The sequence below is a fragment of the Heterocephalus glaber genome, unplaced genomic scaffold (genome assembly GCF_053883595.1).
Source record: "Heterocephalus glaber isolate CG9 unplaced genomic scaffold, H.glaber_assembly_v1.0 deba00001442, whole genome shotgun sequence".
Classification (NCBI taxonomy): Eukaryota; Metazoa; Chordata; class Mammalia; order Rodentia; family Bathyergidae; genus Heterocephalus; species Heterocephalus glaber.
Window position 1 is genome coordinate 57083706 of NW_028258296.1, and position 26958 is coordinate 57110663.

Sequence of the window (26958 nt, forward strand, 5' to 3'; positions counted from 1 at the left end):
AGTGCAGCAATAGTGACTTTCCCCAGTTTCTTGGCTAGGACTTCCTCAGGGGCATCACGGTTATCATAAACTTTCTGGGCTATGCTCAGGAGTTCAGTCCTATTTTTTCCCTCAAATCTCTCCAATTTCTGTAATTTTTTTTCTAATGTCTGGGGCCGACTGGGAAACAAAGGCCGGATTTAAAGCTCCTGCATTTTCGGGAGCCTCTGGATCCATAGGAGTGAAAACTCTATAGGCTTCCAAGAGTCTCTCCAAAAATGCAGCCAGAGACTCCATTTTTCCCTGTCAAACCTCACTTACCTTACTCAAATTAGTGGGCTTTCTGGCCGCTGCCCAGAGTCCCCCTAATAAGTGCCGACGGTAGGTCCCCAGCCTCCTCCTACCATCATCGTCATTGGGGTCCCATTCAGGGCATCGCGATGAAACCACTGTTTCAGCCCTGGCTGAATGCCCCGGAGTTCCAGGAGTGATGCCGGGGTTTGGCCCCAGGGCCTCTTTGACTGCCTGTTGATAAATGTGGTCCCATTCCTCAGTGGTGAACAGGATCTGTAAAAGCTGCTGGCAATCATCCCAGGTTGGCTGATGGGTAGGAAAAACAGACTCAAGACGAGATTAATGCCTGAGGTTTTTCAGAGAAGGGGGGATTTTGATGTTTTCAATTATAAAGACCACTAGTTGTAAAAGGAACATAAATCAATCTTCCCCCAGGCTCTGTCTATTTTAAAGGAAAAAGGGAGGAGGAAGACGGGGCTGATGGACCATAGTCCTGTCTGGATTGAGTGCCCAAGGTCGACCGGGACCTGTGGGGCCCCGACTCCCGTGACCACATTCCAAACCTTGTGAGCAATGTGCACAGAGTAAGTTCCCACCGGGGGCCAACTGACTCCAAAACTTAGCCATTCTGATTGACACAGAGTTCACCGTTTGCCTTTAGAAAATTTCAGGCCATATTCATCTTCTCTGTCTGTGGAATAAATTTTTTTGAAGTTATTCAAAACACAATCAAGTGGAGTTCCTTCTGTGGACTGTGAGGAACCCATAATTTTAACCTGTGAAAACGCAAAAGGCACACAGAGCAAGCAGACAGACAACAATAAACAGACAAAAAAACAAACTTTGGTCATATAAACCTCAGGGGCAGAATGGATTTGGATCCCACCCAGGGAGTTGCTCTTCTGAGGACTCCAACCCAGTTGAGCCTGCTGGCCATCACGAAGAGGCTCTACGGAGGAGGAACCTGTGCCATGTCTGGCTTCTTTCCACCTACCCACAGTGCACTAAGACTCATTCAATTCTTACCTCTAGAGGCTTCCCTGATAAACTCCTGTGGGTCGGTTGATCGGCAATAGGGCCCGACTGGGACTGGCCTACCTGGAGCCCCGGAATACCGTCAGGGTGGCCTAGCCCCGGAATACTGTCAGGGTGGCCTCTCCTTCCGCAGACCGGTGTCCAGAGGGGCCAAACACCGCCGATGTCCGATCCTGGTCTCTCCTAAAAAGAAACAAAGGCTCCAAGATAATAAGCTCCAGAGCAGCTGGCTGTCTCGCTGGGGCCTCCAAGAACGTTGCACCCAGCGAGAGAGAACCAACCAGAGACCGATATTAAACCCACACAGGAGTTTATTACCGGCCGGGACCCGAGCTGAGCATCGGACTCGAGCCTCGACTGGGGGGAGATTAACATATTTTATACACCTTTGAGGCCAGCAGTTTCTAGGCCCCCTATGGGATAGAACTAGTAAAGCAAGCAAAAGGTACAGAAGCGGAACGTCCTGCTGTTAGAACATTTGTAAAACATTAGTTGATTAATTGTTATTTCTAAAGAGACTTAATAAGGGGAGGAGGTTTTTAAGCTTCCTCCTGGTTTGTTTTTTTTTTTGGTACCAGGGATCAAACTCGGGACCTTGTGCTGCACCGGAACCACTGAGCTAAATCCCTGGCCAAGCTTCCTCCTTCTGAGTTCATCTAAAGGGCAGGCAGGTGGGTCAAGCAGCAATATGGAGTCTGTCTTGCTAACTAGGGTCCTTCAGTTTTCATTTTAACATTTGATTTTTTAACTAATCTGAGGGCCTTATTCTGTTGCCAAAGGAAGTTAGGTTTAATAAAGACAGACTTGTTACAAGGTGGTAGCAATGTCAGTGAGACAGTGCATGGAACTGTTAACTGCTTTCCTGAAATCCACACTTGGCATAGAGACTTGAGGGAAGAATGATCTCACCAAAAACAGCAAAAATGGCTGTCGGGAGACTGGGTATTTACATCAAGCCACTCATATAATCTGTCGCATTTACTTTCTCCCATTTCTCTAGAAGGTAAACTCTGAAGGAAAGCAAACTCTTTTTTTATTCCAAAAGATTGCATAAATTTTGAAGTTAATGTACCTAATTTTAGAATTATATTTTCTTGCCATCTTCAAACAGTATATTAGATGTGACAGAACCTTTTCCTTGTGGCCAGGTGTCTTCATGGACTGGTGTGAGCTGAGATGCAGGACCTTGGAAATCCGGTTTTTACAATTTTTCATTTTCTTTTTTTGCTGTTCTCGTTTATGGCAACATTTTATTTCTTCCATCTGCTTCTTTCTCAGTTATATGGACTTAGAAAGTAGATAATGAGTCTCAGCATAAATTATTTGGGAGATACCAGAAAATAAGCTATGGAGCCTAAGTGAGATGAGTGTAGCAGTAGTAGTGGTGTTTATTGAGGTGCATAAACACTTTGCTATATACTGTAGTATTTCACATGCATTGCCACATTTTTTTTGGCGGGGGGTACCGGGGATCGAACTCGGGTCCTTGCGCTTGCGCAGCAGGCGGCGAAACCACTGAGCTAAATCCCCAGCTGCATTGCCACATTTAATAACACTGTTGGTGCTGTTATTATCTCTGTTTCATAGTGGGTAAATTGAGGCATGAAGAGGCGATTTTGTCCATGATGTCACTAATAAGTGATCTGGAATCCACCTTTGTTCATGTGTACGGCCTGTGTTCGTCACTACTGTGCAGAAGGGACATCAGTTGCATGGACTTTGTAAGGTCCATTCTCTGTTTAGTTTGCTTTATTCCTTCAGATTCCTTTAGATGAATTATTTTCTCATTTTTAGGCCAGCGGAATTGTGCTTACAGCCTCAAGATTCATTAGCAAATTCTGTGATTTGGAATGTGTATCATGTGCTAGGCACTAATATCCCATCTTCACGGGGGAAGAAAACACAGAAAAGCAAGTATATACTTAATTTTTTTGTTTTAATGTTGGATACTAAGTTCAGAGACGATACATGCAACAAGGTAAGGTGGGTAAGAAGTATGAGTGGTCATAAGTGGGGCTTTACTGAAGAAGCAACAGTAGATCTGAAGAAGCAAGAGCATAAACAGTGCAGATACCAAAGATGAGAAGCGTCATGAGGTTCTAAGGAATTGATATTTAGAAAATCTTAGATTCGTGGACTGTGTTTCATTTTGGGATCCCTTGTGTATGTTTTCTTATTTTACGTTACTAATGTTGTCTGGTGAAGCCTAAAGACTACTGCTTCAGTGTTAACACTCCGTGGCTGTGTACTGATAGCAGTGGAAGGAAGTGGTCCAGAAGCCTGGAAAAGTGATCTTGGAATACGATGGATACATCAGAAAATAATGTAGGGTATGTTGTGTGCTCACAATGAAATCTTACTAACATTGCTTGTTTTTGTTTGTTTGTTTTTTTTGGGGGGGTGTACCAGGGATCAAACTTGTGACCTTGCGCTTGCAAGGCAGGCACCGGAACCACTGAGCTAAATCCCCAGCCAACATTGCTTGTTTTTACCAAAACAATAAATGATGCTAGTATATGAAAAAAAAATAACATAAAATTACTAATAACATTGTCCCCCAAGAAGGGCACTTGCAGAGGACAGTAATATTGACTATGCCCAAGGCAGCTGTGAAGAGCTAACCCCACAACTGGCTGGTTCATAGAAGTGAGTCCAGCTGAAGCCCACATGCCAAGGTCAGAGTAACTCGAACCCAGATTCCATTCCCACAACTCAGACCTTCTGACTAGAAGGACAGTGTGCCAATTACAACTATGTATTTTGTCTGTTTTGCTCCTGATTTGGGAATGCTTTGTCTTGTCCTTTACAAGCCTTGTTTACATTAATTTCCACAGAAACTGCATGTAGCTCACCTTTACCCCAATTGATTGTCAATAAAAGTTGGGGCCTGGAACTGGCCAGAGCCTTTGTCGGTTACACCGGCTTTGGTCATCCTGGCACCCCTCTTTCTCTCTCTTAGTTCTATCTCTTAGTGTATTTTTTCCTCAGGCCTGCATCCTATACTGGGCAGGTGGGTACTGGAAGGTACTGCAGGTACAAGTCTGCAGGTCTCCAGTAGGCACTTCAGTGTTTACGTCCTTTACAATGGATGAGTGCCCTTCCCTTCAGCATGGGAGAGCATTAACCTCTCTAATGTGCCAAATCAATAGAGGAAAAAAGTGTTGCTGACCTGCACTGGCTCAGAAATCCTGACTGCACACATCTCTTTCCAGTTCCATGTTCAGTGACGTCTCATTATAAGCGTGAAACCAGCCCCGGAGGAATATTCACCCTGCAGAAACTGGCAGATACTACAGATATACACACACACACACAAACTTCAAACCAATAAGTAAGGAATAAGGGTAGAAATTACTGTTTCTTTTTTTGGCTTTTGGGTGTGTGTGTGTGTGTGTGTGTGTGCGCGCGCTGAGGTTGAACCCAGGACCTCACAAGTGTTAGGCACACACTGTACCACTGAGCTACATCTGCAGCCCCTTTTGTTAATTAAACCTTTTGTTGTGTGATAATCATAGATTCCCATACAGTTAAAAGAAATGCAAAGAAAAAAAAAAAGAAATGCAAAGATACAGAAAATCCAGTGCCTCTTTTACAGGGTTCACTCCAATGGTGCCATTTTGCAACATCACAACCAGGATACTGACAGGGGTACAGTCAAGTCCAGGACATTTCCATTGCCATGGGGACCCTCCTATTGCCCTTTATAGCCAAACTCCCTTTCTCTCCCTTCCCCGAATCCCCTTAGCTAATGCCCATTAAATGGAATCATGCAGTCTGTAATCCTTTGCAATTGGCTTTTGTCACGCACCACGAGTATCTGGAGACTCATTCAAGTTGTTGTGTGTATCAGTAATTCATTCTTTCTTATTGCTGAGTCATGCACCATGGTAGATGGCCCATAGTTTTTTTAATCATTCACACGTTAAAGGCCATCTGGGTTGCTTTCTTTCCAGTTTCTGGCTATTACAGATAAAACCAGACAGGCTTTTGTGTATACGAGTCTCATTTTCACAACTGGTCCTGAGGCCCTAGCTGGTATTTATGACTTTTCTCTTTCACTTTTTCCTCTACCTTATTAATAACTAACATTAATAGTATTTATTGCATGCTGAGTGCTTTACAAGTATCACTTAGTTCTCATAATTACCATTTGAGATATGAATTTTCACGCACCCCCATATTAACAGATGTGGGAACTGAGGATGAACGAGGTCACAGTCAGCATTTTTACTTAGCATTCAGACTTGAACCCAGGGCATCTCGTTCCAGAGGTCAACCTCTCAATTACTACGTTGTACATCCAGAACTTGAGTGGTCGGCTTTTCTCTTTGTGGAAAAACCTAAAGCTCTACTCCTGGAGGCTCTGAACTCTTTGTTGTCTCATTTCTGCTGCTTTCATTTTTGGTTAACTTGAACTATCAGACCTGGTGATACAAGGTGTCCATGGAGATTGCCCTGGCTTGCACCCAGCCTCTCCGTGAGCCTGCTAGAAAGCAAACCTGCTTCACGGATGTCATTCTCTTTCTGGCTGAGTGTTCACCCCTAAGTCACCACAATAAAGCTCAACGCCCCAGGTAACAGCTATCTTCTGTTTCTGCCAGTTTGCAAAATGGCTTGAAGAGCCCAGAGTAGCAAGGTGACCATCTCAGGTTCCAGTTCAGTGGACTGCTGGGGTCTTGGTGATCCTAGGAAATCTCTTTCAGGTACCACATCTTTAAGCTAGCAGAACCCAGAATCATAGGACTAGAGGAAAGATGTTTCGACGGGTTATTAGGTGTGATAGTGAGAGGCCCCGCTCCGGCCTCTACCTCTCGGCTCCTGGGCCCCCGTGTATTCTGGCTGAGACAGAAATGGTGCTCAGAGCATAACCTGCGTTCTGTGGGCAGCACTTCAACCTCAGAAGGTTTTGCCATAATGGCTCTCCGTAGGGCCAGCTGCTGCCCAGACATAGGTGCATGAGGAGACCCATGATTCCACGGGTCTTCGGGGATGGCTCAAAGCATGGACTCTGGAGCCAAACTGCCTGGTTTGGATACATGTCTCACCACTCACTTACCTACAGTTAACTCAGGACAATTTATAAAAACTTCTCTATGAGGGCTGGGGATTTAGCTCAGTGGTTCTGCTGCCTGCCTCGAAAGCTCAAGGTTCCGAGTTTGATCCCCGGTACAAAAAAAAACCAAACCTCTGTGGTTCAGATAAGGATAGCTGTGAGGTGAGGATAATAACAGTGTAAGGGCGTATGGGTACTGGGAAGTCAAAAGAGTTCTTACTTGCAGAGCCTTTCAGATGCGAGACATCGTGGCCAGTTTCTCCCTGTACAAGGAGGCCCTTTGTCGGGAGCCACAGCGTGTGGGGCACTGTAGTGGTGCATGAGGCAACCAGGAGGCCCACAGAGGGCAGAGCAGGGAGAGTATGGGACAGAGCTGACATAGCCACCCTTCTCCCGGTGGAGGCTGGTCTGGTAGCTTCCGGGTGCCAGACGGACCTCCAACAAAGACCATGTGCGGCCTCTGCTCTTGCCATTGTGGCCTCTTTGTTCCTGGAACATCCGGGGAGGAAGTGGAATGATCCACAAAGCAGATTTGCCTGGCGTGCTCAGGAGCAGCTTTCTTGTGTGCTGTCCTTTCCCTCCTGAGATCCGTTCACAGGCTTCTCTCTCCCCCAAGCCCCTTGTCCCAGCTCTCCAATTTTGTTCTACCCAGGTCTGTCCACCCAGCCCAACACCCAGCCCCCTTCAAGGTCAATGCAGACCCTCCAGCAGCACAGCCAAACTGATGACGTGCTCTAATTGAAATGTGCCTGTTGTAGGGTTTTTCTGCTCTACTAAGTGCCAAGGCCATTTCTCAGAGGGCTACATTATTATTTTTTAAGTAAAGAGGTATTAATGAATAGTTAATAATTATTGGCAATTTACCAAAAAAAAAAAAAAAGACCACTCACTTTCTAGATTTGAAATTAAATATCTTAGTTATAAAATTCTATGTTTAAAATTTCTGTTTTTGTATTTTATGACTTTTTTTTAGTGCTGGGGATCAAACCCAGGGCCTTTACACATAATAGTCAAATGGTCTGTCACTGAGCTACACCCTCAGGCCTGTTATTTTATAGTTTTTTGAAAAAAATTATGGTTAAAACACATAACATTAAATTTACCACCTCAACCACTTTTAAGTGAACAGCTCAGTAGTGCTAAGTATATTCACATTCTTGTGTGATAGATAGATCTCCAGTTTTTCCTAGAAGAGTTTTAGTATTGCAATAAGAACAGTAACAGTGCATGTTAGATTCTGGATGCCTTTCTAACTGCTTTATACATAATATCACTTAAGTTTTGAAACAACCTAATGGGGGTAGAAATTTTTATTGTTTTCTTGTAGAACTGAGAAAACAGAGGGAGAGGTTAAAGAACCGATGGAACCAGAATTCAGACACTGCACCCTGGTTCTAACATTTTTGCTGTTAATCTCTTAATAACAGGCCATTTGGGTAGCGGTGGTGTCTGGTGGAAAGCCAGCTACCTGTAATCCAGGTTGGAATGTTTCTCTTCTCGGTATGTCATGCATGATCTCTCCTTGATTCCCTTTGGTACACTGAACAAGGAGCAGCTACTGGCAGGATGGAGCAGGCTGGGAGGGAGCTGGGGATGGCAACTGCCCACACCTCCAGAGTCTTTTCGGGCTCAGCCTAGTTCTACCCGAGGATGCAGAGCTCCCGGGCTTGTGCGTCGATGGCCTGGATAGCTGGGTCCCATAATCCTTGGTTCGGGTGCAGGCTTGAGTCACAAGGCCACCTGATGCCCCAGAAGCTTCAAGGGGCTGTTTATCAAGAGAAGAACTACAGCCTGCTGGAGTGAGCTGGGCCTTGACCCCGAGGCCCAGCCTAGACACTCTCTTCCTGGGGCTTGCTGCCATAGCCCATCTTGCTAAACACCATTGATCCACCGGATGATGAAGCCCTAGTGGTTGAACTGCAGCCAGGGAGTCTTTCCCGGTCCTGGATCCCACTCAGAAGACAGTGCGCCCCTGGCCCTCAAAGTCCAGTGCCCAGTGGGGGCTGTGGCTCGGTGGTAGAGCACTTGCCTGCCATGTGTGAGGCCCTGGGTTTTCTCCCCAGAACCAGAAAAATAAAAAATAAATAAAGTAGGCACCCTCCCCTATAGCAATGCTTCCCACCCACCCCCGTGCTCCCCACCTCAGCCAAGGCCCAGTCCCCACCATCTCTGTGACACCGTGGTCAGGGGCAGGCGTACCTGCTGTGCCCAAGCCAGTCACACGCTCGGTCCTAGCTGCAAGGAAGCCTGAGAAGGAGTCTCTAGTCTTATGCCTCCTACCAAGTACTATAAAGAGACCTGGATGCGCTGGCCAGCCCTCCAAACAGAAACAGAAACAATAAACACAGAACCTCATGCCTCCCAGGCTGCTGGGAAGGTTGTGTGAACAAGGGCTCTACAGTGCAGGGCTCCCAGGACAGCGTCCAAAATGCTACTTGCTGCCGGTTTGATTTTGAGCATGTTGCTTCCCCTTGAAATGATGGAGCTTCTCTATATATGAACTTCATATGGAGTTGTTCATAGAGTTCTTGTAAAAAGTAAGGCCAAGTATATAAAGAGCTTGGAGAACTACCTGGCACCTCTCTAATACCTACTTGGCTTTTATGGGGTGGGTGTGGTTCATTGCAGTACCTTTAAAACAGCACAAGTGTTTAGAATGGTGCCAACGCCATATTAAGCATTTAGTAAATGAGCACTGTTAATATTACCTATTTCTTTCCTACTTGAATGGGTGTATCTATGGGACTGCGTCCTAGAAGTAGAATTCCTCGATCAAGCACTATGCACCATGTAACCTGGATGGAGATCCACCAATTGCCTTTGTTACTAGGACACTAACTGACACTCTCATCAGTCCTGAGTGAGTGTGCACTTTCCTGACACTCTCACCAAAACCGGATCTTAACCTTTTGTCTGTCTGTCTGTCTGTCTGTCAGTGCTGACGATCAAACCCAGGGCCTGGAATATGATCATTGTGCAACTAAGCTACATCACCAGCCCCTTAATTTTTAAAACTTGTGCCCATCTAATAGGCAGTAGCATTGTTGTATTCTCTATTTCAATGTTTAAGTTGTGTATTGTGTCAACTTAATATAGAAATTTTAAAGTATATGATTGCTATACAACATGAAGATAAAAATTGCTCCCTATAATACAAGTCTCCAGAAGCGATCTCTGTTAGTTGCATTTGTACAACAAGGGAAGCTTTATCTCTACAAAATCATTTTTATAAGCATATACGTAAATATGTCTGTACAATTCAAATGAATTTAATGAATTAAAGCTGTAAGTCAGGTGTGGTGGCGCACACCTGGGAGGCTGACCCATGAGGATCGCAAGTTTGAGCCCAGCCTGGGCAACCCAGCAACTTAGTGAGACCCTGTCTCAAAATAAAAAGTAAAAAGGACCCGGGATGAAGCTCAGTGTGAAGGATTCAATCCCAGTACTGTGTAAATAAGTAATGTAGTTTAGTTAATTTTATATGTGTTTTTCTGTTTTTCCTCCCAACCACATTTCTTGGAAATCCTTCCACATTAGTATTGTATGTATAAAACTGTGCATTATGGTTGCTCAGTGTTTTAAATTATGTATGTTGCATAGTATATTTCACCATTTCCTTCTTTATTAGCAGTGCATGTGTGTAGTACACATTTATACTTGTGTGGAGTTGGTGCGGTACATAACACATCTTAATTCCTTTTTCATCCTCTTCCCATTCCAGAAAGATCTACCTTCCTACTTCCTATTACCTATCTTTTATGTGGCTCTGTTTTGGTTTGGTGCTTTTTTTTGAGGCAGGGTCTTGTTTTGTAGCCCACACTGGCCTCAAACTCACAGCAACCCTCCTGCCTCCACCTCCCAAGTGCTGGGATTCCAGGTGTGGGCCGCCACGCCAGGGGCTTTTTTTTTAAATTAATTTTAGGTATACAATATAATGACACTCATCATTGGAAATTTGTACCTTTACGTACTCTCTCTTGGTTCTTTTTTTTTTTTTTTTTGGTAACGGGGATCGAACTCGGGTCCTTCCGTTTGCGAGGCAGGCGGCAGAACCACTGAGCTAAATCCCCAGCCCTATCTTGGATCTTATTTTTCCTCCTTCCCCTGCCCTCCCTTCAACCCCTCCATCCCTCCCAATTTACAAAGACTTTGTTTCCATTTTTTCATTTTCTCATATTAATTCCATTCCCTTCTTTCCTTTCCCCTACCCCTCCCACTTCACCTCTGCCCCCTTTCTTCCTATTTCACCTTATTATACCTTTTAGTCCTTATTTACACTTTCAGTTTCTCACACCAGAGAAACTATTTGGTATTTACACATGTGTGTCCTATTTATTTCACTTAAAAGTATCTCCTCAATGTGCATCCATTTAGCTATAAATGTCTCTAGTCTCTCACTTTTTTTTTTGGTACCGGGGATCAAATTCGGGTCCTTCCACTTGCAAGGCAGGCAGCGGAACCACTGAGCTAAATCCCCAGCCCATAGTCTCTCACTCTTTATGACTGAGTAGTACTGCATTTTACTTTTTTTAAAAAACCACATTGCAGGGCTGGGGATTTAGCTCAGTGGCACAGCACCTGCCTGGAAAGCGCAAGGTCCTGAGATTGATCCCCATTACAAATAAATAAATAAATAAATAAATAAATAAATAAACCAACTTCTAAAAAACCCACATTGCATAGTTTGTAATAGCTAAAACTTGGAAACAGCCCAATTGCCCATCAACTGGAGACTGGATAAAGAAAATGTGTTTTTTTTATTTTGCTATTTATAATTTGGGTTTCTCATAAATGAGAAACCATACGATATTTAAGCTTGTGCTTCTTTACACCATTTCCTTTTTGGTTGTTCCCAGATTTTCACTATTATGAACAATATTGCAATGATAATCTTATTCACATGCTTGTACACTTGTCCATTTCCATAGAGTAGATCACTAGAACTGGATTTCCATTTGAATGGAACTAGGTGTTGCTATATTGCCTTCTAAAAATGTTCTCCTACATGTCTAGCCACCTGCCTTTCTGGGGCACTGGGAGAAGGAACCCCTCCTCCTTCTCAGGGAGCCCCCAGGTGCTGAGGTGAAAATCAGGGGCCTGGGCTCCCCAGAGAAGGAAAGGATTGGTTTCTGCCTGTCCTAAGCCTTAGTAAAGAAACTGTGATTCAGGATATGACTCCAGGGACCAAAGGTCCTTCTCAGGCCCAAATCAAAGAGCTTTTCTTTTTCTGTGGATATTTTATTTACAGTTTTGTAACATGTCCAAAATAGAAGCTTTATTAGGGGTTTTGATGGCTTAAGTTGGGCCATTAAGCAAGACTGATGTAATTTTCTTCCCAGGTGCTCTGACAGGAGCAAACCCTCTGTAGAAGAGGAGACTATTGCATAAAAGCATTTTATGGTCCTTGCCTCAGCCCTTGCGGTGCCAGGCTTGGCAAGGGAGGAAGGCCAGAGGGAGGGCGTGGTGAGAGAAAGCTTTTTCACCTGTGTCCTCATAACCAAAGAGGCTGCTACCTCTTCTGCCAGTTCCTCTTTTCTTCTTGTACCTTAGATGTGTAAGGAGGCAGAACTTCTGTTCTAGTTAGACCCTTCCTCGATCAGTTGCTTTTTAAATACTTTATTTCTACCTGGCTCAGTGGCCCATGGCTGTAATCCAGCGATTCAGGAGGCTGGGGCAGCAGGATCACAAGTTCTTGGCCAACCTGGGCAATTTAGGAAGCCCCTGTCTCAAAATTAAAAACAAAGTGGACTTGAGGGTGGAGCTCAGTACAAAGGCCCTGAGTTCAATTCTCAGTACGACAAAAGCAAACAGAAAAAACTTCTTTCACCCTTAGTGGTTTCCGTGGCCCTTATCCCTAGGCCCTGAGCCTCTCCTCAGAACTGCCCACCAGGAAGCCTGCTGCTGACAAAACTGAGTTTAAGGAATTACTACCCCACGATACCCTGTAGCCCAGAGATAGAAAAGGCCACCTTAATACAAAGACATAAGCTGCTAATTGTGAAGTTTCAGGTATCCACAGCTGGCCTACAGGATGGTATCTGAGTGGTGTGTAGGTGGGAGGAAGCCCACCCTGGTACACCAGGTTCCTCTCCAATCTGGCTCTTCCTAGGCAGCATTTTCCTGGCACAGGACATCATTTGTATTAACTCTTCTTCAGAGACAAACAGGAGAGCAGGAACATCAAAGTGAGTTGGTAGCTGGAGATTTAGCTCAGTGGTGCCACCGCCTGCCTCGCAAGCACAAGGTCCCGAGTTCGAGCCCAGTACAAAAAATATACAAACAAAGTGAGTTGGTAATACTCTGTTTCACCATGTAAAATGAAGAAAAAGCTGTATGCTGCTCTGGTTTCTTGCGAGCCTGCAAGGCAGGGCCGCTCCCACCCCAGGGGCGTGAACTTAATCTGTTAATGAGAGGAGAAATGAGGAGGACAGGGTTCAGAAGCTCTGCTTAGCCGAGGAAAACTTCAACCTGTCCAGCCAGTGCTGCTCAAGCTTCTGCAAGCTGCTTCCTTGGTGTGCTTTGCATGCATTTTCCATACATTTGTGGTTTGGGGTGGGTGCTTCGTTTTTTATTTAGTTTTGTTGCTTGTTTGCATATAAATCCCTACCTGAACACACCAGACTACCCTATGGAATGTGGTCCTGTTGTCCTTAAAGTTATCCTACTTCCTTCATAGTGCTCATCTGAAATGCTATTTATCTATATATTTGCCTGATCCTTGGCTTTCCTCCCTAGAATGCCATCTCTACAAAGGCAGCAACATTGCCTTGTTTACCGTTTTGTCTACCATCCCTGGCACTCAACCAGGGCTCCAGAAATATCTGCGGAGTGCAAGAATGAGTGGGCGAGTGAGTGAGCAACCTGCACGTGGGTCTCCCAGAGGCAGAGCCAGCAGGTGGCCGGGAGAGCTGCGGTGGAAGGTCAGGGCTGGGGCTGCTCCCCAGGGCGGCTCCCACTGCGGCCCTCTCCCACGTCTGATTTGCTCTCATCCTTTCTTCTTACATTCCCCCTTCAATACTTTTATCTGGGCTTCTACTTACAAAAGTACTCTACGCTCATTATTGTTAAAATATGAAAGTATCTGGTGTGGTAGTGCACACCTGTAACCCCAGCTGTTCAGGAAGCTGGGGCAGGAAGGTCACAAGTTCAAGCCCAGCCTGGGCAACTTAGTGAGACCCGTCTCAAAATACAAACTGTGTAAAGGGATAGGGAATAAAACATCGGGGGCTGGGGATGTAACTCAGAGAGCGAGCACTAGCCTAGCACCCAGGAGGCCATTGGACACAGAGCCTTCTGGTCTCTTTTTCGGCAGCAAAGAGGCCTCCGCCACCACCGCGCCCCCATTTCTCACCACTCAGTTGAGCAGACAATTGCTTCTCCACTTCTCTCTCCTCAGAAGAGTCTCTCTGTCCCGGGGCTTCCTAAAAACCAAATCTCCCAGCTTTGTGCGTTTCTTTCTGGTTCTGCCTCCTTACATTCCTTTCCCACTGAACCAAACAAAGCAAAACAAAAAACATGAAATGGCATGGAGTTACAACAAAAACTGTGTTCTGCAATCAGCGGACTTGGGCAGGAATCCTGCTCTTCCATCTAACAGGGGCCTTCACCCTTTCTGGGCCTCGGTTTCTTCCGAGGTAAAAGCGAGACGGTATTACCCAGGAGACCATAGCAAAGATGAAATGGGAATGTGCAGGCAGGGTTAGGATGTATCCTAGGTGCTTTGTGCATTTGAATTCTCCTTTCTCCCTGCTAACGCTCCCTTGTGCTAGACTTTTATGGCTTCTCTTTCATTTTAGTTTCCCTAGAGATAATGAATACCAATTGTTTTACATTAAATTATTCAGAGACTAATTTAATCAACTTCTCCTTTCTATTCACTGGGTTTGGTCTGGTTTGCCTCACGTCCCCATCTGCCTATCAATGGTCTTGGGATCTGGTTGGTTATAGGGGCTCAAAGAAATCTGGCTGAGGGTGGGAGAAACGGGGTACCTAGCCATGGCCTGCCCTCCTGCAAGGTGGCTCCCTGCACCCCACACCCTCCTCGTGGCCCAAGGGATCCACTTTCTGTTCCCAGAGGCCAGAGTTCAGGAACAATAGTTACACAACCACCACCCAGGTCCAGCTGTCAGGCAGCTACTTGCCTCCTCCAAGACTGTGCTTTCCTGGGACTGACAACAGCAGAAACAAACGTGGGCCCCCCTGCCCAGCCCTGCTTTTGCACAAACAGACACACGCACACACTGGAGCATGAACACACACGTGTTGCTTTGGGCAAGGGAGCCATCCTGGTGATCATGCCCACTAGGGTCAGCTCAGGGTGTTCCCCACCCACCACTTCCTGCTGTGAAGCTTGGAGTCACCAGTTTTGCCTTGGCTTCTGCCCAGGGAAAGGAAGATCGGATTGGGGCGGAAGCCCTGCAGCTCCCCAGATGCAGATGCTGCTGTCGCCTGGGAGGGCCCTGTCCACCCCTGGCCAGGAAGCCCAGGTACTGCCTGAGCCAGAAGAAGGAAGAGGCCCTGGGAGCTTCTCCGGGGACAACCTCCCTATACCCAGGATTGGGATTGGGATTTCTACAATTGTCCCCAAGCAGCCTGCTGGCCCTAGAACAACAGGTCAATGAGAAAGCAGCAGGAAGAGGTGAGGGGTGCTGTGGAGACCAGCCAGGTCAGAGTGCAAGGCCAGGAAAGAACTGGGAGTCAACAACAGACTCAAGGACAAACAAAATCCTCTAGAAGCTTTTGTGGCGTTAATGTTTTAAGAACTTTTGGCAAGAGGCCAGGGGTGGGGTTTTTCTTACAGATCTTGATGGCGGGCCACCTCAGCGCAAAGCAGGACAGTAGAAGGAAGAAGCAGATGGAGACTGGAGGGGTGGCACAGAGGGTCAGCATGAATGCAGGGTGAGTGGAGGGAGCTAGGAAACCAGGGAAAAGGTCAAAGAGAGGAAGCAGCCCTTGAGGGCATCCCCATGGGGCAGCTGTACACAGGAGGTTCCTTTGATGGCTGGCTGATGGTGCCATGGTGAGGGTAACAGACGGAGGACAGAGCCTCCAGAGGGATCAAGTGACACTGGGGACAAGGGAAGACCCTGGCCCGGGCCTTCCTTGATGGGCAGGGCACATCCTCATGAGTGCCCCAAGGCCCGGATTTTCTCCCCTTCCTTCTACTCCTTTGGAAACCCGAGAGCCCCGCCCCCCACTCCCACCGTCCCTGCTTGTTTACTGGCTTGCTTTCTGAGAATGAGCTTATGTCAGATACCTTTACTACCTGTTATTTAGTACAGAGGCGTTCTCTCCGGCCTCCCCAGTGACTCTGTGGCTTCCACCTGCAGCGAGACGTGGCTCACTTCTTGGGAGGCACAGTCGTCCCTCGCCAAGGCCTCTTTATTTTTGTAACCGTTCCTGTAGTACTGCTACTGGCAACCTCAAGCCCAAACTTTACCCTTCTCCCTACCACATAAAACCTCACCCGGAGCTTTCATCCAGGGAGATGAAAGGGGTTCCCACAGCCACGGTCAGCAGGCCCCATGAAGACTGAGCAAGGGGGTTTCCCTTGGCAAGCGGCCAAGTCTGAGGAGAAAGCAGGCCCCGGATCCTACGGGAGGCCAGTTTGGGGGAGTTCCCTTAAATTGTGCCTCTTCCGGTCCTTCAAACACTGGCTTCTCAGCCATGGGGAGTCCATGGGGGAGTTGCGGAGGGCAGCCCCAGACTTAACGGGATCAGGCCTCAACCATGCTTCGAGGGACCCTCTATCAAGCTCATCAGCAAGCAGCTGTCCTCTACCTGTCCTGGGGATGTTGTATCAGCAAGCACAGCAGCAAGGGCAGTTCTGGACTCTCCAGCTGGAGGTCGCCCTCCAAGATAGAGGGTTTCCTGCCTCGCCACAGGCCAGTGAGAGACATTGGCAGCTGCTGTGGGGCTGCCATTCAGCCCCTGAGGGCTGCTGAGCACCAGGCTGGGAGATGAGGGGGAGGCTCCGCTTTCACCTCCTGAGGGTTACAAGAGTAATAGAGGGAAGTGACAGGCACTGCTGACTTTCTCCCACTTCAAAGCTCAAGGAGTCAACTGTTCGGGGAAAAGTGGAGCCCAGACCCAGCCTTCCTCCAAGCTCCTTGGGGGCAGCTGTGGCAGGAAGGCCCCAGGGTGAGGAGCACCGAGCAAGAGGCCTGGCCTTGTGGGGCGCAGATGTCAGGAGCAAGAGGGCGATCTTCCCGGGAAGCTGCTGCCCATATGTGACTGGTGAGCATTTCACCCAAGGCCAGTGCAAGGTGGGAGTGAACTCCCAGTATCATTTCATTTAGGACTCATTTGAATGTAAGTGAATAATCAAAGCAATATAAAATACCTTTTTCTTTAAAAGATTGATAGCTTTTCTAACACAACATTGTTTTGTCACCGTGTAATAATGCAAAGGATTCTTTCTGTTGTGTTCTCTGTTTCTGAGATGTTAAAAAGTAGCTGCTGAAGTGTTTTCAGTTCCAGAGGGTCCTGCTTTTCCTCACTAGCCAGACATGGCTGTAGGTACCAACACAAACAGAAAGGAAGGACGCGTGAGAGAACCACATGTAAAATACACGAAGGGACAAATCAGACAAACACAGACTGCAGAACATCCCGCAGGAAAAACCCCTCGGCAACCTCAAGTAAATGACAAAGAGGGAGAATCACAGGAAAAAAGAAAATAAAAAGGAAACTGTAGATGAAAGTAGACCCTTCAAACACGTGAGACTATACATTTTATTTATTTATTTTAGATTTAAAACAAACTAAGTTAACAAAAGAGGAATGCGTCATGGGCTTGGGTAGGTGAACGTTAAGTGGTAAAAGCCAGAATTCACGGGACCCTGGTGTCATGAATCTTTGCCAAATTCTTCCTCACAAATTTCCTCACGCTCCTGGTTTTCATGAACAGTCAAAAAATTTAATTTTGTGAAATTCAAAACAGCCAACGAGGACACTAGGAAGGACTTCTCACTTTCTGGGAAAGGAGTGCCTATCAGGGACAGAGACATTTTCTGAGTTCGGGAGGTGACAAGTTTGTCTTAACAGAAACGGCCAGCAACGTGTTCTGGACCAAACCATGAGGCTAAGTGGCCCCGATCTGTGGATGTGACTCAGACCAGCAGTCCTGGAGACCAGGTGCACTCGGGCTGCCACAGAGGTGGACTGCAGGGTCAGTGGCTCAACAAATCTCCATGCCTCTGACTCAAACCAACTCATTTCCAGGGGAGGAGGAAACCACCGCCCCATGAGAGCCCATACACATGGGCCTGAGGATGCTGGACACACGCTGCCTGCGGCGCACACCGCGTTCCACCAGGGAGGAAGGTGAGAGTTGCACGGCCACGGCCTCCACCCAACGTGGCCTTCTCTGACCTTGCTGCAAGGTACTCCGCATCTGTCAAGGCTCCCAGGGAAATCCAGGTGGCAGGAGAGCAGAGGAACTTGGCTGGACCCGTGGAGTCTCACAGGAGCTAGGTACCTTGGTGAAGGCCCAGGGTTAGTGAGAGCCTGCGACTGCCACCCACTCCCTGAGCCTGCTGGCAAGGTGCTTGGCCCTCTGGCACCACTGAGCTAGCCATTCCCGCTGTGTGTCAGGGACAGCTTCTGTGAGGAGGTACCTGAGGTGTTGACAGTGGAAGATGTACCCATCTCTCCTTCTCTGCAGCCGCTTCCTTAATCTCTGGGCCAGTGCTTGCTCCCCACTTTGAAGAGAAAGATGTAAATTGCTACCCCAGGACAGAGGAGAAAAATGTAGTTAGAACTCAGTGAGAGCTGACAGACATTTCTAGGAGAGACTCCTGCTAAGGCCATCAAAAGACAATTTTGGGACATTCTGGGCAACTGTGCATCAATTTCTTGAATGTGAATGGCCTCTATGCTGTGAAATCCCTGCCAGTCACCTGAGGGGAAGTGCGTCCTCGCAGGAGGGACTCACCCTCCCGAGTTACCGTACCCGGGAGGACGGGTGTGAGGAGGGAGATGAGGAAATGCCCTGACACTGACCCACACCAACTACAAGTCTCAGGGGAAGTCACAGCCTTTCTGAGAGGACCAGGGCATGGCTGGGTGGGGCAATGAACTGTGATGTCAGCAGTGCATGTTTCCATGGCAGCCTGAATGTGAACACATTCTCCTTTGCTCAGGGACCAACTCCATGTCTTACCTGCCCTCCTCATTAACTATGGTACAGGTTTCATGCATTATTGGGTCATCGTTCTGGTCTCTATTATATCCTGCAAATTCAGAAATGTCCAATCAGAAATGGAGTATCTCTGGGACACGGTGATATGAACATTTATGCACCATATTAGAAGAAACTGACAGACTTGTAGTGAGTGGCCCCATACTTTGTCTTTAAAGAAACTATCTGGCTTGGTTTTATCATCCTTCAGAAGAATATCTTTGACCTGGTGAATTGCCATCGTGGCCTCTTCTGGGCAGAAGTGGGATACAGTTATAAAGCCTTCTTCCCAGGATACCATAACATTGCCCAGATTCCCAGCAGACATTTCCTAGTGTGTCCTTCCTAATTCCACAGGCTGGTGCAGTCACAGTACTGCATGTTGCATCAGAGTCCACATATAGAACCAGTTCCCTTCTCTAAGACAAGGACAAACAGCTGTGACCCAAGCTCCTCTGTACTGGTCAGCCCACAGGGCTGACACTAGTGACATTTCCCAATTTAAATGCTACAACCTCCATGCCACACATATTGTAACCACAGAGATGAGGAAACAGAGAGCCTGGAGGACCCATCTCTACCACCCCACAGAGAAGTTAGCAGCTGGGGAAGCTGGGGAAATCCTCCCAGCCCAGGCTGCTCTCAATGTGAGCAGCCAAGCCTAACTTCTTCCTGGGAGGATATTAAATGGATGCTGCCAGCTGTCTGTCTGCCTCCTTCTCCCAGGGAGGAAGGCAAGGTCTGCAGGGCCATGGGCTCAACCCCTCATGTTTCTCCCGGTCTCCCTCTGGGGTAGTCCTGATCTGGTGAGGCTCCCGGGGAAATGGAGAAGCAAGAGGACTGACACACACTTGGCTGGTGCACATGAGGTGTGCCCCTTGGAGAAGCCCAGGGCTAACGGGGGCTGAGGCGACCTCACCTTGCCCAAGCCTGTGGGCAAGGCGCTCCATCAGCTGGGGCCATTGAGACAGGTGTTCCTGGTGTCTATACGTGACCCCTGGCATGAGGAGGCACTTGAGGTGATGATGGAGCATAATGGAGCCGTCTCTTCTCTTCTCCATCCACTGCTTCACCTCCTGCGCCACCACCCCTGCATGGTATTTTAGGGAAACGTGGAGCTTCCTGAGGAGAATAGAGGAGAAAATGTATAGTTAGAACTCAACACAGATACCTGACGAGGGCACTGGGAGACATTTCTAGGAGAGAGTCCTGCTAAGGCCTTCAAAACACAATTCAGGTCCATTCCGGGAAACTGTGCATCAGTTCGTTGAAAGTGAATATACAGGGCCAGGGATTTAGCTCAGTGGTTCTGGTGTCTGCCTCACAAGGGCAAGGTCCCAAGTTTGATCCCCAGTACCAAAAAAAAAAAAAAGAAAGTGAATATACAGCCAGGTAGATCCTTCAGACCTGTAATCACATAGGCTCCTTGGAATTTCTTTTCCTATGAATTGGTGACGCTGGGCACAACAATGGCCTCTATGCTGTGAAATCCCTGCCAGTCACCTGAGGGGAAGTGTGTCCTTGCAGGAGGGACTCACCCTGCCGAGTTACTGCACCCGGGAGGACGGGTGTGAGGAGGGAGGACAGGAAATGCCCTGACACTGACCCACACCAACTACAAGTCTCAGAGGCCAAGTCACAGCCTTTCTGAGAAGACCAGGGCATGGCTGGGTGGGGCAATGAACTGTGATGTCAGCAGTGCATGTTTCCATGGCAGCCTGAATGTGAACACATTCTCCTTTGCTCAGGGACCAACTCCATGTCTTACCTGCCCTCCTGATTAACTATGGAACAGGTTTCATGCATTATTTGGTCATCGTTCTGGTCTCTATTATATCCTGCAAATTCAGAAATGTCCAATCAGAAATGGAGTAGTTGTGGGTCATGCTGATATGAATATGTATGCACCATATTAGAAGAAACTGACAGACTTGTAGTGAGTGGCCCCATACTTTGTCTTTAAAGAAACTATCTGGCTTGGTTTTATCATCCTTCAGAAGAATATCTTTGACCTGGTGAATTGCCATCGTGGCCTCTTCTGGGCAGAAGTGGGATACAGTTATAAAGCCTTCTTCCCAGGATACCATAACATTGCCCAGATTCCCAGCAGACATTTCCTAGTGTGTCCTTCCTAATTCCACAGGCTGGTGCAGTCACAGTACTGCATGTTGCATCAGAGTCCACATATAGAACCAGTTCCCTTCTCTAAGACAAGGACAAACAGCTGTGACCCAAGCTCCTCTGTACTGGTCAGCCCACAGGGCTGACACTAGTGACATTTCCCAATTTAAATGCTACAACCTCCATGCCACACATATTGTAACCACAGAGATGAGGAAACAGAGAGCCTGGAGGATCCATCTCTACCACCCCACAGAGAAGTTAGCAGCTGGGGAAGCTGGGGAAATCCTCCCAGCCCAGGCTGCTCTCAATGTGAGCAGCCAAGCCTAACTTCTTCCTGGGAGGATATTAAATGGATGCTGCCAGCTGTCTGTCTGCCTCCTTCTCCCAGGGAGGAAGGCAAGGTCTGCAGGGCCATGGGCTCAACCCCTCATGTTTCTCCCGGTCTCCCTCTGGGGTAGTCCTGATCTGGTGAGGCTCCCGGGGAAATGGAGAAGCAAGAGGACTGACACACACTTGGCTGGTGCACATGAGGTGTGCCCCTTGGAGAAGCCCAGGGCTAACGGGGGCTGAGGCGACCTCACCTTGCCCAAGCCTGTGGGCAAGGCGCTCCATCAGCTGGGGCCATTGAGACAGGTGTTCCTGGTGTCTATACGTGACCCCTGGCATGAGGAGGCACTTGAGGTGATGATGGAGCATAATGGAGCCGTCTCTTCTCTTCTCCATCCACTGCTTCACCTCCTGCGCCACCACCCCTGCATGGTATTTTAGGGAAACGTGGAGCTTCCTGAGGAGAATAGAGGAGAAAATGTATAGTTAGAACTCAACACAGATACCTGACGAGGGCACTGGGAGACATTTCTAGGAGAGAGTCCTGCTAAGGCCTTCAAAACACAATTCAGGTCCATTCCGGGAAACTGTGCATCAGTTCGTTGAAAGTGAATATACAGGGCCAGGGATTTAGCTCAGTGGTTCTGGTGTCTGCCTCACAAGGGCAAGGTCCCAAGTTTGATCCCCAGTACCAAAAAAAAAAAAAAGAAAGTGAATATACAGCCAGGTAGATCCTTCAGACCTGTAATCACATAGGCTCCTTGGAATTTCTTTTCCTATGAATTGGTGACGCTGGGCACAACAATGGCCTCTATGCTGTGAAATCCCTGCCAGTCACCTGAGGGGAAGTGTGTCCTTGCAGGAGGGACTCACCCTGCCGAGTTACTGCACCCGGGAGGACGGGTGTGAGGAGGGAGGACAGGAAATGCCCTGACACTGACCCACACCAACTACAAGTCTCAGAGGCCAAGTCACAGCCTTTCTGAGAAGACCAGGGCATGGCTGGGTGGGGCAATGAACTGTGATGTCAGCAGTGCATGTTTCCATGGCAGCCTGAATGTGAACACATTCTCCTTTGCTCAGGGACCAACTCCATGTCTTACCTGCCCTCCTGATTAACTATGGAACAGGTTTCATGCATTATTTGGTCATCGTTCTGGTCTCTATTATATCCTGCAAATTCAGAAATGTCCAATCAGAAATGGAGTAGTTGTGGGTCATGCTGATATGAATATGTATGCACCATATTAGAAGAAACTGACAGACTTGTAGTGAGTGGCCCCATACTTTGTCTTTAAAGAAACTATCTGGCTTGGTTTTATCATCCTTCAGAAGAATATCTTTGACCTGGTGAATTGCCATCGTGGCCTCTTCTGGGCAGAAGTAGGATGCAGTAACACAGCCTTCCTTCCCAGGATGCCATATCCTTGCCTACATTCCCACGGGACATTGCCTGTTGTACCTTTCCTAATGCCAGAAGATTGGTGAACAATCACAATACTGCATGTCATATCAGAGCTCTCATATGGTGCTAGTTCCCCTCTCTAACAAGGACAAACAGCCATGACCCAAGCCCTACTGTACTTATCAGCCCACAGGGCACGGCCAGGGCAGCTTCTGTGGAGTTACCCAGGAGCATGCTCCGTGTAATAGTATTTCAGTGTAGACCAACACTCCCACCCTCCGGTTCCTCTGCATCAAAGCAGTCCTCCAACCCCCCATAAAAGGACTTTAGCCTTTTTGAGGGGAATTGGGCAAATTCGTCCATGTCATCCACCACAGCTCAGATGCAAGATATTTGTCGATATTTGGGGATGAAGAGATGGACACTTCTCTTCTGAAATCCCATCCACCACTTCCTCACGTCTGGCAAAGCCAAGTCTGAACCAGGACAGCGCCTGAGAAACACGAATGTGCTCCCAAGAGCTTTACTCCTTTCAGCTGCCTCCTGTCCCTTCACACTGGCTCCTCCCTCCTGTGCCCTGCTCTGTCATCCTACCAGGAAGTCATGATCTTGCTGTGGCCCAAGCGTCTAGGGGCAAGAGAAGGCTGGGAAAATGCAACTTTGAAGCAGCTGTGAGCCAGCTGTGAGCCAGGACCTCAGTGAAACTCATGGAAGCCAGGACCATTACCCCTCACCTGACAGAGGGTCATGTAGGAGCCGCTCGGCTGGCTCGTCCCCGCCAGCCCACTGTTCCGCATAGTCGTGCTCCTGGAGTTTTTCAGTGTGCTCCTGGGTCAGGAGGTTCCCTTGATGGTCGCTGATGGGACAGAAGAAGGGATTAGAATGGAAATGGCCTAGGGATAGTGGTGAGCACTTTGAGGCAGATTTCTGTGAGACTTTGCCCACAAGGCCTTCCAAGTTTGACACAGCTCATTTCCTGATGGACAGTGGCCTCTTCTTTTCCTATTCTATTTGGCATGGAATGGCCCAGGGAACACATGCTCCTGAGCTATTTAAAGACACCAACATCACCTTTCTGTTCCTGTTAGGACAGGGTATGAAGGTTTCTTGGGGATGGGGAGTTTGTTTACTTGCTAGGAAACCCCTCCATCAAGTGAAGGCAAAGCACGCCGAGAACACAAACATCTCAGGCAAACTCTTGGTGAACCACAAGGGAATGAATCATTGCAGAAAAGCCGGGAGGTTTCTGATCCCGGGTCCTTCCCATTGAGCAGGATGGACTCCAACAGGACACCTACCCGGCAGGCCCTGCAGTGTGGGTGGGTGAATGAAGCCAGTGTCACCAGCAGTGGTTCTATGTCCATTGACTATGTCCATTGTCCGGTACCCTCTCCATAGTGTGCATGATGCCCCCTCCCCTGATCAGCGTTACCTGGGGGCCGGTGATCCCACTGAGTCTTCCTCCCTCAATTCGTGCTTGGGCTCATCTACAAACAAAGTGAAAACAGCCAGTTGAGACTCTAGGCAGCTCTACTCACCTGCTGATAGAAACACAGTGGCCTACCAGGTGCAGCGACAGACCTTGTGTCTGTCTGTGTGGGTTCAGGAAGGTCTCACATTTGTCTTAAGGCCAATGGCCTGCCTTGGATTCAGATCCAAACCCGGAGCCTAGGTGGCCTTGATCTGAGGGTTTCCTTAATGGCAAATACTGAATTTAAATGGGCAAAGAAAAAAGGTCATGTGCCACCCAGATGAACACCTACTAGAGATATCAGCCACTCCAGGTCTCCTACAGCTGTGTGTCCCGCCTGCCACGGAGGAGGACTGCAGGGCCAGTGGCTCAGCATCTCACCATTGCTTGCTTGGGAAAGGCATTAAAGCATAGAGCAACATTTCCCTCATCCCTGTTGCTGTGTCAAGTAGCAGAACCAACCCCTATGTGCTTTATTGAATATTGCCTTCCCACACAAGACATCTAGGGATACCATTGGCCCATTTACTCTATATAGGTCATAGAGGTGGAAATTTAGAACAAAATGGTGGATCAACCACAGGAATGAAGAAAGCATGAGACCAGGAGTGGGGAAATTGCCTTCTTAGTTCTCAAAAAAGCTCCCTCCTGCCACATCTGCCTTCTCTGGTTTCACACTGGATGGAGGCTGCCTCCCTCCTCACCCCATCACATTTCATTCAGGAAAGGACACAGGTGGACTGCTAAGTCCTCCACCCTGTGACTCTGTCTCCTGTGTTCCCACTCAGGTGGCCTTGATTTTGCCATGCCTCTGAATATGACATCGACACCCAAACTCGTGTCCCCAGAGCTGTGGACCTTGAAGCAACCCAGTGAAATCATGCCTGCGGTCTTCTCACCAGCACTCGGCTTGTGAGCAATGAGCTCCGCCGGCCTGCACACCTCCACGAGCTCATCTCGGAGGCCCTGCCCCTGGTCACTCTGAGGGTCATCCAACTCGAGGGGGTTGGTGAGAAGGTCACTGGGGTGAATGGACAGTTCTCGGCCACGTTGTGACTGCTTTCTTAACAGGAACAGTCTCTGCTTCCGATCCTCAATCAGGATCCTGGCTTCCCTAAGTGGGACACGACAAAGAGATAAACATGAGAGGTGCAAAATACATGAAATGGGCGTTGACAGAGACTTCGAGGATATCGCCGAGAAGCCCTTGAAGCAGAACTGAGGCACCTTTTTGGTGACCCGCTTGGGGGAAATGAAGTCGAGAAAGACAAAACAAAGGTTTCCTTAGGGTCAGAAAATGCTCCTGTAGGATCTCACAACTTTCCCCTCATCTTCTCTCCCGTAGTCAGCCAGGTGTCTGTCTCCCTGAATCTCCTTCCCAAAGATGCCCTCTCAGATCCTCGGGGGACCACGGATGTTCCTGTGTCAACACAGACACTGTTGCTCCGTGCTGGGACACCATGCCACAACCTTAGATGGGCCCAGAGAGAGGCGGGGTTAAATGCAGGAAGAAAGAACCAGAGCTGCACAGGCTCAGGAGCAGAAGATTCTTCTGCTCCAAAGGCTGACAGGCGTCACGAGACAGGAGGTGGTCTGAGGAAGAGTCAGCGAGGTGGTGACTGCACAGCACCAAAGGTGGGAACTACACCAATTCTCACACTGTTGTTTCATTTCTCAATGTTTTCTTATGTGAGTTTGTGCTCAGTTGTTTTTTCAAAGTGCAAAGGAGGACTATCACGATGTTCTTTCATCATCTACCATGACTGTGTTCCCTGTCCTGTAAAATATTGTGAAACGTGTGCCTGCCCTGGCTTTCTGCCCCTCTGCTGGCTGGAGACTGCTCTTGCTTCTCCCGGCTGAGCTTCCCACTTCCCACCCACCTGCCCGGCATGGAAACCCCTTACCTGATCTTCGCAGATAGTGGCACCTTCTCCTCCTGCTTCTCCGCCTCACACGGCTGCTTCTCCCTCGGGAGAGACTCAGGGACGTTGAGGTTTAGAAACTCTGAGAAAAGACACAACCAGCAGCCTCAGCGGACAGCCTGACATCATCCTGGAGACACTGCCTGAAGAGGAGGAGCAGCGTCCCTCCCGAGGACGCGCCCAGCCTCCCTTCCAGGCTCTGTGTGGGGCGCTATGTTTCTGTTGCCCAACTGCTCAGCTACACAACATTGCTGGTCCCCAGTCTAGAGGTGAGGACAGTGAAGCTCAAAGGCAAGTTAACTGGTGAACGATTCAACAGACAACAAGCAGAGGCAGAAGCCAGTGCTCTGAATCCAGGGCCACTGTCATTGTCACGCCCTGAGCCTCTTCATTCAAACGCTTAGCTGGGCATGAAGCAGAGACGTCTGATGCGCTTGGATCAGAGCTGACAGTTCCCTTGGGTTAGGATTTCAGCAAAGGACAGGTTTTCCAAAGATAGGAAAATCTTATCTGAAAACACATGTAAGACCTAATGCAAAAGAAAACAGCCACCTGAAAATAAATCCCCACAACAACTAAGTTTGTGGTAGGGCACAAGGAACAACGAGGAACTGTGCCCGTTTACTCTGTGTCAGGATCTGTTTCGAGGCTTTACCAGAATTCACTCACACGTTCGCCACAACTCAAAGAAGTGGGTTCAGACTGCTTGAGACCGTGCGAAAGGCAGAGGCTCGCGAGGGGCCGGGAAGACAAGAAACCTACCCCAGGGCCCCGCCGCCGAGCCCAGCACCCACGCCCCGCACACTGTGGCCACGCAGGACCTCAGGGGAAGTCTTTCCTCTGAATCTCCTTCCAAAGTTTTTCCTGCACTTATAGCCTAAGTCTGAAGGAAGATGGGAATGAAACACAGCTTGTCCTTTCCCACCACAAATCTCTCCACATCCCTGACATGGTTCAGTTGTTACTTTCCTCTCAGAGTCCTTGGCAATTGAAAAAACGCTGCCAGTGCATTGGTCAGGTAAAAATTGCAGGTCCGTGAGGGAACTCTGGGCTCACAGGTGCGCAGACCCCTTCTGTTCTTTCCGACCTGTTCAGTCACCTCAGCCCCTCTCACCACACCTGCAGCAGGCTGACTGGTGGGGGGGAGGCCGGCCCTGTGCAGGGGCC

The 26958-nt window shown here is 48.3% G+C and overlaps 1 protein-coding gene across 2 annotated transcripts in view; it reads right to left on the minus strand.

Moving 5' to 3' along the window:
- Positions 1 to 17089: 17089 nt before the first annotated feature.
- Positions 17090 to 26958, minus strand: part of LOC147827787 (NBPF family member NBPF12-like) — a 46751-nt gene continuing 36882 nt past the window's right edge. For both annotated transcript variants that reach the window (XM_087213391.1, XM_087213390.1), the window contains exons 15-25: positions 25774 to 25873; positions 24769 to 24983; positions 23831 to 23885; positions 23133 to 23254; positions 22097 to 22166; positions 21248 to 21450; positions 20311 to 20380; positions 19462 to 19664; positions 18525 to 18594; positions 17976 to 18087; positions 17090 to 17836 (exon numbers count right to left, since the gene is read on the minus strand). In XM_087213391.1, the coding sequence (XP_087069517.1) occupies positions 17330 to 17836; positions 17976 to 18087; positions 18525 to 18594; positions 19462 to 19664; positions 20311 to 20380; positions 21248 to 21450; positions 22097 to 22166; positions 23133 to 23254; positions 23831 to 23885; positions 24769 to 24983; positions 25774 to 25873 (1727 nt within the window). In that variant the 3' untranslated portion in view covers positions 17090 to 17329. The remainder of the gene's footprint in view (positions 17837 to 17975; positions 18088 to 18524; positions 18595 to 19461; positions 19665 to 20310; positions 20381 to 21247; positions 21451 to 22096; positions 22167 to 23132; positions 23255 to 23830; positions 23886 to 24768; positions 24984 to 25773; positions 25874 to 26958) is intronic.